This window comes from Lichenostomus cassidix, chromosome 2 (genome assembly GCF_008360975.1).
Source record: "Lichenostomus cassidix isolate B80296 chromosome 2, HeHo_3.0, whole genome shotgun sequence".
Lineage (NCBI taxonomy): Eukaryota > Metazoa > Chordata > Aves > Passeriformes > Meliphagidae > Lichenostomus > Lichenostomus cassidix.
This window is the reverse complement of record NC_139482.1, coordinates 128,442,100-128,462,226: the sequence shown is the minus strand read 5'-3', so window position 1 is coordinate 128,462,226 and position 20,127 is coordinate 128,442,100. Positions and strand designations below refer to the sequence as shown.

Below are 20,127 nucleotides of genomic sequence, written 5' to 3'. Positions count from 1 at the left end.
TCCAGTGCCTCACCACCCTTGCAGCAAAGAAAAAGCCATTACCCCTAGTCCTGTCACTACATATCCTGGTCAAAAGTCCCTCTCCAGCCTTCTTGTAGGCCCCCTTTACTACTACAGGTCTCAGGAGAGCAGAGTAGAGGGGGAGAATCACCTTCCACATACCTAAACCTTTAAAACTGTAGGGAATGTCATGCTGGGCAAGACCTGAGCTCTGGGTACCTCCATATCTTGAAGCAGCCAGTCAGCTGCTTCACACCAGCTGCTGTATGGAGGAATGGCCCCAGCAGCTCTTGTCCTGATGTCTGGCAGCTTGGCTCCTTCTTGCTTACAGTCCCTTCCATGCTGTTGGGTTTTGGAGCTTTAGCCATGGTTACACTTGATTTTCCTGCTAGCTGTGCATGATGTTATGGGTGTTCCAGTGCTTCCCAAGCCAGGAGAGCTGCCCTGCTGTATGGCCTGTGTCTGCTCAGATTCAAAGCTGCTCTCTGCAGAGGGCAGTGGGAGGGTGATCAGCATGGTCAAGGGAGCAACGTTCTCCCTGTGAGAAGCAGAGGGAGTGGCCAGCCCACCAAACCTGACTGCCTTGACTTCTGTGTTTAATGCTGAGAGCTGATGATCAAAGAGCAGGAATTAATGTTTCCTGTGGAAGCTGCCTCTGGAGAGGGATGTGGGACTGCAAGTCAGGCTCTATGCAAAGAGGCTACTCAGGACGCATTGGAGCTGACCAGGAAGAGAAACAGAAGATGAGAAAACACTCGGCACAGAGGTGAGATTTGAGCCAACACAAGGATGGGAACAACTCTGTGGAAAAATGGTTTTAGACACTCTAGACCAAAGGATCTACATTGGAACCCAAAAGGGTACATAAGCCTCAATTCCCCTTACTAACTCCTGGAGAAAGTGGTTACTAAAACTTTGACAGCACATTATGGAGCCCCATCATGAGAGGAAAGATTGTTAAAGACCTATTTGGAGAACTCTACATAGAAACAAACTTCCTGATGGGAAAAAACAGTAGCATGGCAGAGAAAACTAAGACAGGCTTGAATAGCTATCCCTGACTACATACAAAAGGGTGCAGAAATGTGGGCACTGACTGTGGGCAGCACTGACCTGTTCTTTCTGTTCTGGTGTGCTGTTGGCCAGGGTCTTGCTGAGGTTTTACCCTTTTCCTGTCACTGATTGACTCCAGGATTGTGGGTTTGCAGGACAGATGGCAGGACAGATGATGTCTGGGGGCTTGCCCTGCATCTGTATTCCTCAACACCCCAGCACTTGAGATCTCAGCCTCTCTGGGGAAGTGGGAGAAGTACAGCACTGCTCAAGTCTGATTTCCACAGCTGGGGCTATAAAACAGAACCTGTGGGGTTATTGACTCCTTGGTTGTTGCAAAGTGATTTTGAAAGCAGTGGGGTTGTAGGGTTGTAGCAGTTACACCTTCCTCTTCAAGTTGCCTTTTTCTTTTTTTCTTTAAGTAAGTTAGATGCTACTCTACTTTAACCCATATCACAGTGAATGAAATTAAGTACAAGTAGTACCTAATGTCTTGCTGCTCTTTTGACTGTACATTCAGCAATGACGACAAGATTTTGTCAGTACCAAAGACTTCAGCACTTATGTTGTCATTTATACCTCGCAACTGAAATTCATTGCCCTGGGTGATCCTGGCATCAACAGTTTCTCTTGAAAAACTGCTATTACTCAGTAGTTAACACTCATGCTGTATTTGGTGATGTCTCTGAGGCACAGCAAAGCTGATTATATAATTTACCACATCCTTATGTCCTGGATATAGGGATAAACCTCTTCCCCATGAAGACAGTCAGACACTGGAAGAGGTTGCCCAGAGGCTGCAGTCTCTACTCTTGGTGGGTTTGATCAAACTGGTTAAAACACTGAGTAACGTGGTCTGACTTCAGAGCTGTCCCTGCTTCGGACAGGTTGTTGGACTGGTGATCTCTTGAGAGATCCTTCTAACCTGAATTATCCTATGATCCCACAAGTTGGCACATTTGCTTGCAGCAAAATATTCCTTTCTAATGCAGTGCATGGAATTCACCCATTGTTTCCCTAAATCTCAGCTAGGAATAAGGAATCCAGGCTATGTGAATGTAGTCCTTAGCAAGCACATAATTTCAAGGCTTTTTCCTGCCATAGTTTCATTCACCCTGATTCGTCTTGGGTGCTACCCTCATTTAGAGACCTATGGTTGAAAAAAACATTCTCCTCAGTTTCTTCTATGTCTAGATTCTGGTATTTCTCACTTAAATCTGTGGAGCTTCAAAAGCAATAACATCCTTTCTCCAGGCACTGATTGCTCATCTACAACAAGGAGGACACAGACTATTCAGCTGATACTGCTCAGGGAGACAAATTCGCTTTCTTCTCCAGCAGTGGAAAAGGCAGACAAAAAGGACAAAGAGAATGGCAGATGTCATCTTTGTGGTTTGGGCATTCTTACTTTCCTCCATGGCTCACACCTGGATCATTTGGATCATCCCTTTGGACTCAAGAGGAAACAAACCAGTGCATTGTTCATGTGTGCCCGAGGGCAAGGGTTATTCCTAAGAGCCCAAGAAAAGAGCCCTTTCCTCAATCCCCTGTACTCTTAGGATTGTGTTCATAGTGGCAGCTCTTGTCTCAGTAAACCCAGTGCCCTGGGACTTGACAAGAGCTGACAACACCCTCTGTATCAGGAAGCAGTTTCCTGTTAACTAGTGATTTCTCAGAAATTGTTCTAGGCTGGTGCCTGTGTGGGTGTTTCTGATCACTGTGCCTAGACAACAAAACCCCTCCAGTGTTGATTGTTCAATATGAAAATTGAATGCAACATCAAGTTTGTTTGGTACATAATTAAATTCATGTCTTTTCCTTCAGATAAGTCATAAACCTCTCAGACGTATTGTGTGCCCTGTGCACCTCTGCTCCCCAGTGTATACCCTCCTATTCTTCTTTTGGCCAGGGCATTAGGAAATTCAGATGGAAGCCCACATGTATGATCTTAACAGTGCATGGCCAGCTCAGGCAGTTCAGCTGTCCAGATCTCCTGAAGCTCTCTCTTTATTCTTAAACAGCATGGCCAAGTTGTTCTGTTTTTTCTGAATGAGAGCATCTCTAAACCTCACCTGGACTATTGATTAGCTGGCTTCCACAGGGATGGCTTCTTCAGAGTCAAGCCAAACTCCACCAAGGTTTAAGTTATATAAAATCAAATATTAAGGAAAAAAGGGTGTGTGTGTGGAGTTTTCTGTAGTGGCTGAACACTGTGGTATTTCTTAGCAGAGTCAGACATTTGTAACAAATGCATGTAGGCTCCCAGAGCAAAGCGTATATGGCCAACACATCTCCAAGAGCCAACTCTGAGGAACTAACCATTCTTTCCCAATTAAATATCAAAAATGGGAAATGATGGATGATTTAATCAGGCCCATTTGCATAGCTTTCTCTGGGGTAGAAGACCATTCACATTTTTTTTCCAAATGTGTCTTGGCACAAGGGCTTTTTCTGATCCTTAATTCTTCTCCTCTCTCTTATCTGAAATGCCATTATTCTCTGTTGCTTTCTGTGGGAGGCGTGACCAAAGCCTCATATGGCAGTGCAGGCAGGAGCACTGCTGCCTTCTCTGAAACACCACAGTCCTCTCCCTTGTCTCCATCCCTGCCTTTCAGAAACTAGAAGAGCTTGTTTGGTTTTTTAACAAAACTGCTGAACTGTCTCCTGTAATACCCTATTATCCTCTCCGGCTGCAATGTACTGCTTTTGATTTTTGCTTGGCTGGTTTGCTAGCAAACCCCTTTTGCATGTATATGTACTGCACTGCCGTGCCAAGAGGCGAGCAGAGATATGTCTATCCTGCTACGTGTTTGGCAAAAACAAACCAATCCTTTTATCACCAAATGAGATGTCATTATAGCCACCCTCTGGCCTCTCCCTCAGCAAAATGAGGCTATAAAAAAAGGCAGGTCTCCAGCCCGTCCTGTTAGAGTTCATGAGGAAAACTCCGTGCAAGGCAGCGGTGCAGAGCCGGCTCCGTTCCTGGGCTGCGCGGGGTGAGTCAGCGCCGAGCCGAGCCGGGCCGAGCCGGGCCGAGCCGAGCCGAGCCGAGCCGAGCCGAGCCGAGCCGAGCCGGGCCGAGCCGAGCCGGGCCGAGCCGAGCCGAGCCGAGCCGAGCCGAGCCGGGCCGGGCCGGGCCGATTCGATCCGCCGGCGGGAAGGCTCCGCGCTCGGCAGCACAGCGCTGCGCTGTGTCGCCGCTCGGCAGCATTCACACCTCGCCTGAGCTGGGGACTTCCTCGCGCGGTTATCCTTGCACCTCCCTCAAGTGCGAAGGAGAGGGAGAGCCCGTGCGAACTCCGTCTCTGAGTGTGTGGATTCAGGATCTGTGCCAGCGGCTCGTGTCAGCTTTGAGCCTCCGTTTTGCTGTGTCGTCGGGCTCTGACGGTGCACATGAATGCTTCCCATTAGATACTCACAGACACCAAAAATAGACGCTCCATTACTGCGGCACGTTAGCTGACAGTAATGATAGGGCTCTGCTTGCTAGTTCAGTTACTTACTGGCAATCTGGCCTCTTCGAATGCTTTATTTATCAGGTATTAATTGCAACTTCCACTTATCACCCCCAGCCTGAATCACTGCATTGTCTGTTGCAGCGGCCAGACATTTATTTCTTTTTGCTTTTATTATTAGCATGAGAAAACTCAATTACAGGCGAGCAGGCATGCATACACAAACACACAGTAGTAGGTCTGTGCTGATGTTCTTAAAGATACACATCTGCTGATACTAAAAATAGGTCCTTGTCAGCAGCTTGGTAATTTTAGGCTCAATGAGATTTCATCCCCATGGTAACTGTACAGTTGTTGAATCATTTATTATTTGAGCTTCAAAATCACAACAGTGCCGGCAATTTTCATCCTCTGAACATTTTTAAGGACCTTTTGCAGTGTTGCAATACTCCTTGCTCCACACTATCAATATTTATCAAGCAAACAGCTCTAGCCCTTGAACTGACTACCTGCTTCTCCTTGGACGTACCGCGGCTGGGACACTCGATAGCAGGATGACAGTTTAAACAGGTTTCACTTTTGCGATAACAGCGGCCCCGAGATGTGCCTGTTTGGCCGGGGATGGTACACACGAAGCCCTGCAAACTCCCGATTGGCAAAATGAAACTTTAAAGTGTCGACCTAAGCCTCGGTCTTTGTCTTGAGAGCCAGAAAACAAGATATCTCAGGTCTCTATGTTGCAAGGGGTTTTGTAGATAAGAGACTGGTAGTTTTCAACCTCACAGACAGGCGTTGTTGACCCCAAGACGGTGGGGGGACACACGGCCTGGCTTTGTGGAGATAAAAGCTGTTTGCATTTTCCCTCGCTCACAGATAATGCTCATTAGCCATCTTGTGCTAAACCCAAGGGAAGTTAGACCACTAGGCTAGTAAAGAGTAAGGTGAAACTCAGGTTTCCTGAGACCAAGGGTTGCTCAGACTCTGCTGTCATGGAGTCTCCAGAGAGTGGGTAAAATCTGCAGGGTGGGGTGGGGGGGACAATGTGACCACTGCCAGGTTTGAAACAACAGAAATAACTCAGCAGCAGAACCGCTTCCATAGCACACAAATTGCAGTGAAATGGGGTGCCAGAGAATGATTTCAGGATGGACTAAATCACAGACATCAGCTCTCTCATCAGCTGCACGTGTGACTTTTGTTGCACTGTTGCTGGCCATTAGATTTACTGGAGTGCACAGTACAGAGAGAGCTGTTACATTTTGGATAGAAGAGGTTCAGCTCCTTTTAGTCTGACAAACTGGGATCTGAAAGACTGACCCAGAAACACAAACGCTATTCCCAGGTGCCAGCAGTTGTAAGGTGATACACTTAACAGAGCTGATTCTCCCGGGTTAAAATATTTTAGCTGTTATACACTGTCATGACTGATGCCATACTTTTAGATCAAATGCACTCTAATTGTGTGAGCTTTTAAGAAGCTCTTGGACAGGGTAATCTGCAAGGTACTTTGAAATTGCCTTTCATCTTATTAATTCAGTTGAGTTGAACACAGCAAAATAAAGAAAAGTGCAGGCGCCTTTTACAGCTGCTATGCAGCTGCCTTCCACCTTAAGCAGCTTTCTGTAAATCTGTCAGTACCCAAAGTGTGTTGTGCATCACCCGTATGGGATTTGTCAGGTGATCCTGGTGTGCACTGCGGGGAGAGCCAGCGTCTGCCAGCAAGGAAAGCTCAGCTTCCCCTCCAGTGCAAGTGTATGATCACCACTGCTGTCAGTTCAAGTCACCTACATGCCAAGAGACAATACAGTGGTTTTCTCATGGACAGGAGCAGCAGAAAGTGGCCCATCCACAAACCAGCCCCCAGCTCTGAAGTTGTCTCCTGGACAAGCAGCAGCTATTCTTTATTCTTTATTCTTTATTCTTTTTTATTCTTTATTCTTTATTCTTTTTATTGTTTTTATTCTTTATTCATTCTTGCATCTGGTTGCTCAGTTTGCTCATTTAATTAAACCAGAAATGTCCTTCCTTCCAGTTGGTTCTGCTGCTATACATTTATCTCAGAGCACATACAGAGACAGATTTTGAAGACACTACCTTTTCGTATTTGCACCTACTAGCCTCCATCCTCTCAGGCTGGGAAGTGCTCTCTGTGGCTGCAGCCTCAGCTGGTGAAGGTGATAGCAGGTCTCGTCGTGCCACAGACAGACATTTCAATGGATGAATTACTTGCCAGTGGCATCCAAAAAGCTGGTCACAGCTCACAGGTTTTATAATGAGTTGGGAGGGGGAGAAAATCACCTGCACAATAGACCAGAAGTGGAGTTTGTTCTCAAATCCTTTGTGTCCAAGAGCTTGATTGTAAGGCGTTTTTCCCACTTGCCACACAGTGCTGGGTGGGTGGTTTGATTCTGCCCAGCAGGGTGCTCCCCATGAAGATGGCATGACTGTGCCAGAGACCCCTAGCTTTTCCCAAACATTGTTTTCCTCTTTCTTCCTGACGAGGGATGAAGATCTGAGTAATGACTTCAAATATGCTGTTAACTGCCCTGTGGTGTACAGCTAACCACAGCACGGTTTGACATTGCCTCTAATTTTATTTTTTTTTTAACCTTTTTATACCTTTTTGGTCCTGCTTGGAGAGCAGTGGGGAGGGGAAAAACATCCATGATGATGATGTTGTGTGGTGCTCCAGTGGCATTGCTTACCAAGGGTCCCCACAGCCCGTGAGCTCCCAGGATGGTTGTAACCCAGGGTACCTGCACAGCCACCACCCAAGGTGCTGCACAGTCGGAAGCCTTCACCAGGCACCACTGAGGGTGTTACTGAACCTGCAGAGCAGCTGCAATTGGTGACTATGCACAGAAAAAAGACCCAGCCAGCCTGAGACTTGGAGATCAGGTTGGATTTTAAACTTTGGATGCAGTCTCCTTGAACATGGGCTTTCAAACCTGAAGTCAGAAAGAAATAATGAAAGTGTCATGCCATTCTGTACTATTTTTGCAGTTGCTGTCTGAAAAAAGAATCAACTGTTAAAACTCATGTCTCAACTCTGCCTTACTAGTTTTTCCCATCTGTTTGTAACTGTATTTCAGGGATGGCTCACAAGCAGTGGTGTGCTCTAGTAATGTCACTCCATCACTTTGTGCTTACTTTGTGCTACCTTATAAGTGACATTTATTCCATATAATACCCCTTCCCACTTCCCACTGAAGGCAGACTTGCATGGGCTGAAACTTTTTAATAAATGGGCTGCTTTGTTCTTTATTTGGCCCATATCTTGCACTCCAAGTTACACATCAGTCTCCTAAAAAATGCAGGTGAAGTGCTGCTGTGCCTTTTCATGTGGTGAGCATGTGCCAGACTCTGCTGCTGCCTGCGGAAATCTGGGACTGCTGGGGAGCTTGCAGCACAGACACCTTCCTCTGTAACCTCATGCTAGCTTTGATGTAGGAGCTGAGACTGGAAGCTAAGCAAGGCCATGGGTGATCCTTTGTTTCCTGGCAGCCAGAGGGGCAGGCAGAGGGACACACAGACAGCATGAACAGAGCCAGCAGCCTCTGGATTGCAGCAGCCCATGCAACTGCCCGTGTGCATGGATGGGTACAAGACATGGGGTTTGGTGTTAGAGATCTCAGAGCAAGCACTCACAAAAGCCCAATCTGTTGCCGATGCTTCTTTATACAATGATGGATAGATTCTCTCCACAGGCACCAGTGTGTAGCAGCTCTCTAAAAAGCAAACCAGGCTTGCTGATTAATGTAGGCCATCCTTCATTTTCCCTGCACTCGTTTCTCTACATTCTCATTTCATTCCTGTGCAATTATGGTGGGCTCTCACTGCTAAGTGCACTTAAATGTGACTGCAGCCATATGAGAGAGGACTCTCCTCCCTCCCTCCCTCCCTCTCTGCCTATCAAGGACCTGGCTGCAGCAGGGCCTCAGCTCCTGCCCAAACCCCCCAAACACCAGGAGCAGTTCACAGCAGGGCCTCAGCACTCTCCCTCCAGGTTCTCTGAGTGTGATGAGCCCAGGTCCATTCTTTTATCACCGGTCAGGCTCACAAATCAGCATGAGATTAGTCATTAATTGCTTGGGCAGACAAGGCTTGTAGCTTTTGAGGTCCAAACCACTCCTGCATTTAATTTCTCTTCCATGGTGCAACAAGGCTGGGTGGGAAGAGCTTCTGCCTCCCATTTGCCCATCACAGGAAGTCTTGATTGAGTGTGGGATGATTTGATGTGCTAGTGCTATCATCAGGATTAGAGCCTCCAGCTGGCCTGCCCTAAAATTCCCCTGGGTCTTTTCAGGCTGTTTCATTGCCTGGGATCCTGTGATGCTCTAGTGAAAGACCTGTGTTGTTGATGGTGCTTCTTCAACTCCCTGCTCATTCCTGGCTCTGCACTTTTGTGTGCAGCCACCACTGTTGATTCAACTCCAAACTGTGTTCAGTAGTAGCCAGCAATAGAGTAGTTAAAGATCTCTGTTGCTTCTCTATGCCCAAGGATGCCCTTGGACCCTCAGAGCCATGCCCAGGATCCAAAGTGGTGTGTTGTGGCACAGAGCTGGGTGCAAGCACGGCTGGTGAGAAGGAAGGGATTTTCAAATAGGGTTGCTCTTGTATTATGAAATCAGGATATGAATAGGGGCATACCTTGTAGGCAGAGGCAATATCTTTCATTACCCAAAGGGAAAAAGTTGAAAAAAACTCCAAAGTTTGGGTATGAGATGGTATGATATTTCTGTGTTTCAGACAGTTTCTCATAGACAGTGAGAGCCAGACAGGGCAGGGCTTACTGGAGTTCATGTGGGCTCTTTGCTCGGCTATGTCCACTCAATCAGTCATCTCCCTCAAGTGCATCCAGGCTGATGGGTGCACCCACATTTCTCACATGAGTAAATGATGAAGGGGGGTTGGTATTTAATAATTTTTCTCAGTGCAGCCCCAGTGCTTTTCCAGCTGTTTTCCAGCTCAGTTCTGTAGGCAGTGCTTTGGCTGTATGTCCTTCCAGCAGGGTTTGCTGTGACTGTTATTGAAGTGTTTCATTGCAGGAGCTCCCACAGCAGACCAGAACTACGTTCCCTGAGAAGATGCAGGTAGTACACCAAGTAATTGCCACACAACATGCAAGAGCCACAGGAGAACAGTTTTTATCACTACGCTCCATTTACACCATGAAAACAATCGTTTTTCCTTTGTTTCCTTTAGGACAGCATGACCTTCCAACAACTTCACAAACCAAGTGGGGCAGAGGTGGTGAAGGTGGGTGAAAACAAACTCGTCTTGCTTACATTCGCTCTGACTGCCCAGACTTGTTTGCCAAGTATCCCATCTCTGACCTATGGGGTGTAAAAGGATCACTTGGCTCCTTTCAAATGAGTATGAATGAAAGCACAGTTGTTTAAATCTCCATTCAAGTGATTGACAATTAACCAACAACAAAACAAGGAGTTTTGGTGGCTCCACGAGCTGACCATGCCTGTCTGAGCACACACTGAAATAATCAGTTGTCTTGAGGTGGTGGCAAGCTCAGCAAACACACAGGCTCCTTCCCTGAGCACAGCACTAGAGAGGGACAGGGTCTGGATGGGAAATGCTGGGGAGTGAGCCATGCCTGCCCTTTGTTATCCTCTCTCCTGGGGCAGCACTTTCACATTCACAGAGGATGGTTGGTGCTTTGGGGCTCCTTTCACCCCCTTCTCCCCACTCCCCCTCCAGCCCTTCTCCCCCAGTGAGGGGCACAGCCCAACTCCACCTTATTCCCAGCACCAGCGAGGCCAAGGAGATGACTGAGAAAAGCAGAACAGGACAGAGGTGGGAGCATAGAAAAACAGAAGAAAGAAATTCTTTTTCCATGTAACACAATAAATTTAAGTATAGTCTTTATGAAAGTATAGTATATATTTTCACATATTTTTTCAGATTCATTCCAGTTACTTTCATAGTACAAAGTCTTTACATATTCAAACACATGAGTGATAGATTCACATCTCAAGTTCAATCAATACTCTTAACCCCAAGAAAGTTACATTGTGGAATTGGACTTTCATCTTTACTGATGGAGTCTTATGCTTTCCTGATTAAATAAATAAAATTGCCTCTAGCTGAGAACCTGCCTAACTAAGATAATGGAGATATTAAGAGATAGAAAAGCTGTGAGATTTGCCAACTAATTTTGCAAAGAACATATTTCCCCCTTTTCTGGGAAACATCTAATTTCTAGTTTATTTGTTTTCTAAAACATACACACATTATAATAGGGGAATAATATTATATTCAGCTTTTAAGTTAAATAATTTTTAACACTGTAATCAATTTAAAAAGACAGACATACTGAAAAGGAATATAAAGGATTCGGTTCTGAAAACATAAAATCCAAAGATTCCCAAACATGAGAGAACTTGTGATAAATTGCACAATATATATGATCTGAGCTGGAGGCTAAGGTGCACAGCTAGCTTTATAACATCAGAGGTCAGGGTCCCTAAAAAAAAAAAAAAACAAACAACCAGTATCATTGCAAAGATGAACAGCTGAGGAGGACATCTTGTCCACATCTGTGCCTGACACTGGGACCAGCTATTCCAGTGCCATCTCTGATGAGTGCTTGGCCAACCAGTCCCAAAAGATTACCAGGGTGGAGACTGTGGAGTCTCCCAAGGCAGTTCAGATCAGCATTTAACTACTGCTGGCAGGAGGTTGGTTCTGAACCCTTAATCTCCGTCTATAACTCCATCCCTCTCTCCTGGTCCCATGCCCAACGGGAAGAATTCATTCCTTTTCTCTTCTTAGCCATGTTTTTTAATATACTGTTCTCATACCCCTCCCCAGCCTCCTTTCACCAAACTAAGCAATGCCAATATCTTCAGCAGGCCTCTGGGAGCTGTTTTTATATTCCCTGTATTCAGTCTGCAGTTTTTGAGCAATTGTTGGGCATAAGTTTTTGCTGATGTTTTACAGTTACACTGGAAAAATACAAAGGCATTCCAAACAAGAGGCCCATTTGTGCAACCCAAGATGAAGTTTGTTTTTGCAAAAGCATTTAATTATTTTTGCATTCAGCTTGTGATTCATATTTCCAAACCTTTTCTGGCCTACTGCTTCCTATCCACTCATTCTCTATCTCTATTTGCACACTTGAGATATTCCTGCACAGTTAAAAGGCAAAGATTCTATTCCCCCATCACTTCCCTAGTGGCTTATATAGGCTAATTTTCCTTATACATAACTACTAATTTATAATTGTGCTACATAATTAAAGGCAGAACCATCTTCTCAGAAGGAAAATTTGGAAATACCATTTAAAAATATTTTGCATCAATTAATCATGGTCTATGTACTCACATTTACAGAACAGTGAGTTTTTTAAAAGGCCCTGTCAAATACTTTAGACTGTAACAGTATGAAGTTTTCCAGGATAAAATGTAGATCTAGGGTAATATGGCTGTAGTGAGGGAGGGAGAGTTGCACCCAGGAAAGAGAAAAGCAAAAAAACAAAGAACGAAATGGGGGGAGGTTGAGTGTTTTTAATCAGACACTAGAAATGAGATTATCACTTGCCTTGCTGGAAGACTTTTTCTACTTTGCCACCCCACCAACCCTTTTGCTCTTCCTCCCCTTGTACTTACTTTCAGGGATACCAAGGCACTGTTGCAGTTTTGGGCTCATGGTAACTAAATACTCCTACAGCACCACCTACCTAAAGTGCTTGTATTCCTCAGTTCTGCAATATTTATTTTGAATGTGCCAAAGAACCTACCCAATTTGCAACCTCTAGCCTCACACCTCTCTGCTTTCAGGGCTTCCTTGCTCCTTTCTTCAGTACAAATGATGAGTATAATTGCCATGGAAAGGTGTAGTGATCTAACCCTGTGCCTGAAGCCCAGTCTCAGGGCAGGCAGGGAGACCCAGGGCTGCTAAAAGACATCAGTTATTTTAGAGTATGTACAACACCTGATTTCTCTGGTAAGAGTGACAACTGTGGTGCTGGGTTGCTTGCTCTAGTCCAGAGAGACCAAGCTCAAATAGATAGAGATAGCACCCCTATCTGACCTTCCCTTAAAGCAGACAAGGTGCTGGATCTTACTACAGGTCACAACTACTTTTCTTTCATAGAAGACAGCCAAGTACCAAGAAGGGTGGGTAGAACAGGAAGTGGAAAAATAAAAGTAGTACCACAAGATGAAGGTTAACTGCATTTCTCTTTTTCTGAGTAAGCAGTGTGATCAAAGTTTGAAAATGTCTACTCCTGTAAGTCTTTTAAAATTTAAATACCTGAGTGCATAGGAAAAACATACAAGATAAGAATCAGAGACAAAACATTTAACATCCCACACATATATTTTTACAAAGTTACAGCATTTTTTTCCTCAGATAATCTATTTTACATTCCTAATTATTTCTGCATAGTGTAAAATATGCCTGCATATAAAGTTTACAGTGGCTTCTTTTGCACAGATTAGACTAATATATACAAGAAAAGATTTCTTTTATTAAAATGTCAAATGCAAAATTAGAGGTTATAAAACACTTTAATTAAAAAGAACAATTTTAAACTGTGTGCAACATTATGTAAAAAATACTTTTTTGCTATTTCAAAGAATGAAAGAAGTCAGACTTTGTAGGTTCAGGGTAAACTATTTTTTGTGTTAAGAACAGCTTAATACTTTATCAAGCAGAAAGCCTCAAGGATTTGCGTGATTTCAGCACCTGTGCTCTCAGTGAAGGGCTTAGTTGTTTGTGTGCGCATGTCTGAAAATTGTGCATGAACTTTAAATCAGTAAGAGGTCCATCTGGTCATTTCCAGAGTTCTGGTGGTTTTTTCCTTGAGCACAATTGGCTTGAGAAGTGGTAAAGCTGGAAACATAATCAAAACCTCCATCTAGGCTCGCTGTGTTTGTTCAAAACATCACAAAGGGTGGAGGAATCTGCATGAAAGAGTTGTGCAGGTCACTCAACACCATGATGAAAGCAAATATTAATTTCTTGATTTCCTAAATATCTTTACAGGACAACCAAAAGCTTTAGTTTTCACCTTACACACATAATATTTCAATGACATTTTCTATTAAAGTTAAGAGTGCTTCACTATGAGTATGCCAGAATTTATTCACTATTACGTGACCTTTTACCTTTTGGGGCTAAGCTTTACAATGAAGTCCAACATGGCAACACCATTACTCTCCCTCAGTGCCTGCTTTGCCCACTTCTACCTTCCTGTCTCTGTGCCACCACAGGTACTTGCATTGCTAAGCTGTAAACTGGCAGAAAACAGCCTGAAAGACAAACCCCATGAATTTCTCCAGCTGGATCAGCTTCCTGACCTAGTCACTACATGGCAACACCATAGATGGATGGAAAGTGATATAGCACAGTATAGGCCAGGATCCTACTGAGCAGCTAATTATAGCCTCAGACTGTCAGTGCAGGGATGTGATTTTGCTTTATTAATCCAGCCAAAGGCCAACTTGTTAGCCAACAAGCGGAGATGGTCACTTTTGCTTTTACACGTGCAAAAATAGCACACTTGAAACAGATGACAGTGAGGTGATGCTGCAGGTAAAGATTTGCCCAGAAGTAGATAACACCCTGGGCTAAGTTGGCTGTGTCAAAAGTAGAAAAAGTGGGCAGTTTTATTGCTATTTTTTCAGAGGAAAAGCTGAAAAAAGGAATAGAGGAAAGAAAGAGGCATAAAAGAAATCTTATCACTTTTTTGGCTATGTATTTTTTAGAGGACTAGAAGTTACAGACGCATTTTTTGCAAATATGTTTCTACGTCTTCCTCTGAGGCTACAACACAATAAGTGACATGGTCCAGCCATCACTATGCAGCTTTGCAGTTCAGCTTGCATTTTTTTACACAAATGCTTTCTGGGTGACTTCACCCTTTGACTATTCTTATACAGAATGTCAAGTAAACCAAAGGTGAAAGGCTGAAGTGGCCTGCCTGATCAGAAAACTCACAAAAGCAAGAGAGTAGCTGCTGTTATAAAAACTATTTCATTGCTGCAGTTTTTTGTCAGCATGAATCTTAGATATCGGATTCTGTAGTTACCTAAGAAAGTGGCTCTTTCTGTCTAGTCAACACCTCATTCTAGTGCATTGCTAGGAGAGTAACATTATCTCCACACTTTGCTCCACAGAGAAAACTGACTCTGAGAAGTTTTCTGCAGGTTCTCAGTACTGGTATTAAAGCTTGAAGTAGCATACATTTGAAGCCCTGGGAAACATGCAAAGAAGCAGCCCTTAAAATGACTGGAGTAGTTAAAATCCTTTAAATTATGGCTTTAATAGGGTTTTCTACATTGTAGTGTGACATTCTGGACATAGCAAAGAGTAGCTACATTCCCAGAGCAACAAATGACAACTTATGTTGAGTATGGTGGTTATCTGAATCAAAGACTATGATACCCCCAAGCCTCATCTCTTGGGGTTTGTATCCTTACCTTCTCTAAAGAAGTCTAACTGCTGGGGCCTTTAAATGCAAATCCATTCTTTGGACACTGTCCTGGCCGGATCATTTGTGTGTACAAGTCCATCCTCTGCTGCATACTACAAACACAAGTTAAGATAGAAGCAATCAGAAGCCAAACTAGTGCAGAAGAGAGCCAGCAGCTGGCTGTGCAACTGTAACCTTTCTTAAAAGTGCCAGGCAGATATCAAAGTTCAGGCTGCATAATTAGACATCCATAACGCTCCCATCACCCTGGCATCAAGAGCAATTCAACAACAGAAACCACACTGGAGTAATCAGCCTTCCCTAACAGCACAACACATGGGTACACACAGGATCTTGTTGAAGACCACTGTCTCCATACTCTGGCAGTCCCAACTGACTAATCTCAAGAGAGTTTCTTTGGAGATTGGAGGCAAACACCTCCTACACAGCCACACACTCCCAAATTCTCTAAAGGAAAAGCTAACAAGTTCACTACTAGATAGATTTGCATACACCACTTACCCCTAAAATTGTCCTAATACTGAAGGATGCCATTGGCTTCTCCAACTTATGATATAATTTTGTGAAAGTAAAAAATAAAGAACTCACTCCTCCAAGAGCCCATACTTCTTGCTCAAAGCTACCTTAATTTTGCTTTATCTTCTGAGCATGGCATCAAGCACCTACCCATTTCCATCACCATTTTCATGCTATTCCGCAGACCTGGGATAACCTCTCCAAATCACACTACAGAGGTAGCTCTCAGACCACCTCCACTTCTGTTCTCCCAGCTCAAGGCTATGAAAATATTTTGAGAAAATTTCTACTGGGCTCTATCAGTCTTCCCTTTGTGTCTTTACATGGGTGTTTCAATCTTTAGCTAAACTGGTATTCATGAAGACTAAGTTCAGCCCAAAGGCTACTGTCTCAAGATGCCTTGTGGAGGAGTCCTCCCTCCACAGGTCCTACAGTGTTAGCCTATATTCCATCTCTCCAAGTTAAAGCTCATCTTGAGTGCCTCTGAGCTTCCAAGTCCAGTAGGCGCATTTACCCCCAAGCAGACGTTCTCACGAGTTTTCAGTCTTGTCCTTACTGAGTTCCCATTATTTGCCCTGAGCCATCTTTATGCAGGGTATGGAAGGGGACAGCTTCATCACAGCAGATAACAAGCAAATCTAGCAGACAAGCTATATCTGGACACAATGTATAGATGTTTGAGGCCTTCAGAGAAACTTCTTCAAAGTGTTTAAGAAAAATGAAACTGACAGAGGTTTTAACACTGCTGTTTCTACAGTGAACAGCCGTCCATGTCTAGAAAGAGAGCTGCTTTTCTTTTTTCCATAGAAACTGCTTATAATGCTTGTTTACCCCTACAGCTGTGTTCCCAGGTACCTTTGTGACAACATCTTCACTGGTGGCTCCATTAGATAACAGAGATTGTCTGGTGCCAAGGAAAACACTTGTAATCATTTTTATCAATTTTGAGCCTATTGTCAGAAAAACAGCTGTAGGAAGATCAGATTTTATGCTGTCAAGCAGCATCTTGATACAAATTTGTTGCACTACTTCCCACTAATGGTTTCCTGCATGCCTTTTCTGTTACATTAACCATCATACTAATCCCTAAAAAGCTACTACCACAGTCAATATAGCTTTTTACTAAGGTTCTGAAATGTAAAATCCAGAGTCAGCTTATGACACCAACAAGGCTGAAAAGATGTCTTCCCCTACCAGTGCACCATTCAGCTTTAGAACTTACAGCCATCACATGCTGTCTCCAACTTTGTTTTTTTTAATGTAGCTATAGAATAAAGATATGAATCCATGGCAGATATGCCCATCTGCAGTTCAGATCCAAGTTCCAAGTTGGTATCTGCCAAAAGTATCTGAGGAAGGAACTCTCCACAGCTGCCAGCAAGGCAGTATTTACTTCCATTTACTTATGTCTCATGGACTGTTTAGACACAACATCTTTTGTGGTCAATGGCAACTGCCAGATAGTAAAGAGCCACAGAGGGACATGCTTGTCTTGCTTTAAAGCAATATTAATGCCACAATAATATAATTTATTCAGGACTAATGAAGAAAAATTCTTATGCCCAAAATACTCCATCTGTAGATGTTAGAAGATTTGATATTCTTCAGATCTTTCATAGCCTTACTCAAATTGCCACAAAACTGGAGCTACTGAAAAGACCCCTGCTTAGTTTTGATTTGGCAGCTCCAGAAAATATCCTCTTTTTGCTAAAATGTTGCAATCCACATGAATGTCTAAGTACTGCTAGGAGCATGTATATAACATTTAATTTAAAAATTATTTTTCTCTTTGATGTAGTGAACAAGATGCATGCCCCAGCCTATTTACACCTGCTTTGTAAAAAGCATCATTAACATTGATCATTTTGGCCAGCCAGCTGTGGCTACCAGAAAGGGTAGTTGTTGCATCTGAGATAGGAAAACAACATCATAAGAGAAATTAAGGTATAGAATAGTTTATCATTTTCCAGAATCCTTATGAGAACAACCCTATTATTCCAAAACTCATATGAAGAGTAAGGAAAGAGACCTTTTTGCCAGCTTTCTTTGCAGAGTTCTTACTAGAGGGGTTTAAAAGCCCAGACCCCAAAGTCAACTACAATGCAGCTTTCTGAAGTAAACTAATTTAGCAAGGCAAGACAGAGTTAGCTTGTATCACTAAAAAAAACCAAAAAAACCACCAAACAGGAAAGCATCAGAACACAGTGACAGACACCTTGGGTAATCTTGCCTTCCTTTTGAAGCAAGGCTATGGCCCTGATCTTTGCAAGTTACCACTGTTAAACCAAAGTTCCTCTGCCTCACTAGCCTTTGCTGAGACAGGCCACCAGAACTTGCAGGAGTGGCCATGACAGCTTTAGCTGGGTATCCCAGAGCACAGCTTTCCCACTGCCTTGGCCACATGGCCCTACTGCTGAGTCTCCACGTGCTTTTCATTCAGCTTCAGTGGGACAGCACTCTCTGGGGCAAGAGTGCTTCCAGTTCAGTTCTCTTCCCTGTTCTTTCTCTTTTTATTATTCCTTCTGCAGGGCCCTTACCCATTTTAAGAAGCTCTGCCATCTCTGTTTAAAACCTCCAGCTAACCCTGCTGGCTTTGCATGCACTGTGATGCTCTAAGTATTTGCTAATTCATAACTCCACCTTGGAGATAAAGATAACAGCTTCAGCCACAGGTGAGGCTAAGGGTGCTATCTGCTTCAATTCCCTAAGAGAAGATAACATCTGGACTACTCCCAGTAGCCAGTCTGAGGGTTGACAACCTCCTAGAGGAACAGCAGCAAGTGACTTAGAGTGGGCATGTCTCCAGATGGAAAAGAAGTCAATAGAGAACATTTGAAAATGTAATGTTAAGTGTCCAGGCAGGCATACAAGACAAGTATTCCAGCCTATATTCTCTTATCAAACAAACCTCAGGAACAAATACTTGCATGTTTTACCTCAGGTCAAAAAGAATTTCAGTAGTTGTTTTTTGTAGGGGTATATCACTATATAATGATGCAGTGCAAGAACTTAACTCTTCTTATATCCATCTAGTTCTTGAAATCAAATATGATATGAAGCATTTCCCAATGCAAACCTTTTTTCCTTATGAATTGATCCCCTTTCTTGGAACTAATCAACAGGCAGATTGGATTTTTTCTACTCAGTATTTCTGAGGTTGTTGTATTCTCCACAGAATCTCAAAATAAAACACATCTCAGTTTCAGAAATCAGTTTTGGATGCAGGAACAAGTTTTCACACATTCTAAAAGTTGATATTGTCATTCAAGCAGCATTTGTACACCTCAAGGGATCCCAAACATTCATCACTAAAATATTATGCAGAAACATTGAGGATCAGTGTCTCTCCTGATTTCCTAACAGATTTTTCTATTATACATTTGCTTAACAGATACCAATATCCAGAAGGAAGCTGTGATTTATATTACAAGTGAGTGTGAGTTGGGAGCAGTCAGCATACATAACCAAGCAGGTTTTCAGATCTCTACCAAGTATCCTGCAGGTCAGTCAAGAGAACCAGAAACATACCCAGCACTATTTGCATGTAGGAACAAATATGTGCACAGACACCATCTAGAGGTTTCAATTCTCTCAGATTTTCAACCCCTATTTTTCCTATGACTTTCTTTATCTGTAGTCCTGAAAGTTTTTTTGTTTGTGAAGTATTAACTATTTTCTGCTTTGTGACAAGAGATACTGGCAATATCCTTTCATCATGCTACTGATTAACAGCTTCCATTAATTTCAGGGCTGTAAGACAGGTCCTGTATTTCAGGTTAGTCTTACTCTATCTTATCCCTTACTCTAACACTCAGAGGAGCACTAGCAGTGAATGAACTCAGACTCATCAACTAGTGTTTCAAGATTAAGTTATTGCTCCTCTTTGCTAGGTCTAGGAAGCTCAGCAGACCCAGAGCATCTCTGCAGCACCCCAAACTCAGATCCTCTGACTGAAGCTAGCAAGAGGACCAGAAAAAGCAAAGGGTGAACATTACCAAGTAGACTCCAGAAAAACCTCAAGGAAATTTGACAGATGAGCCCAGAATTCAGTGAACAGCAGATTTTTTCAGAAACTGGTAGGGATTTTCAAGTATTCCTTGGGTCAGTAGAGGACATGAGTATAATGTGCACATATACACAAGTTTGCAGCATAATGCCTATGATGTTCATTGCTGGAAAGCAGCCCACGAGGAAATGCAGCTTTAGTATAAAGCTTTTTTAGAAGTGGTTCATACAAAACTTAATAGTAAATTTTGTGGTATAACCACCAAAGTTGAAAGTTTTGACATGGTACTTTGTTCACAAAAGCTGACAAGACATGTTATTAGCAGAAGTATTTACATAGCCAGAATAATTTTCCTTTTCCAAGATTGGAATGTTTATCCACCTTTTAAGAAAGAAAGGTAACGTAACTTAACAATAAGCAGAAGTAAGAGCACTAAACCATCAGATTACTGTTAACCAAACAGAAATATTTAGATCCCATGACTTTCATCATGAAGAAATATCACAGATGGTGTACTCAACAAGGAAGACATTTTTTTAATTAAAAAAGTTTTCAGCTCTAAGAATCCTTATTTCAATATCAACCCAGCTCTATCCCTGGAACCACCAAGAGCTCCTTCAGTGCAGATGCCTCCCCCACAC

The 20,127-nt window shown here is 43.3% G+C and overlaps 1 protein-coding gene across 5 annotated transcripts in view; it reads right to left on the bottom strand.

Annotated features, from left to right (window-relative positions):
• Nucleotides 1–9,228: 9,228 nt before the first annotated feature.
• ESRP1 (epithelial splicing regulatory protein 1) overlaps nt 9,229–20,127 on the bottom strand; it is a 36,460-nt gene continuing 25,561 nt past the window's right edge. For 2 of the 5 annotated variants that reach the window (XM_085053232.1, XM_085053230.1), the window contains exons 14-15: nt 14,951–15,056; nt 10,375–13,432 (exon numbers count right to left, since the gene is read on the bottom strand). In XM_085053232.1, coding sequence (XP_084909358.1) covers nt 14,966–15,056 — 91 coding nt within the window. In that variant the 3' untranslated portion in view covers nt 10,375–13,432; nt 14,951–14,965. The other 3 variants (XM_085053231.1, XM_085053233.1, XM_085053234.1) reach the window with 3 other exon arrangements.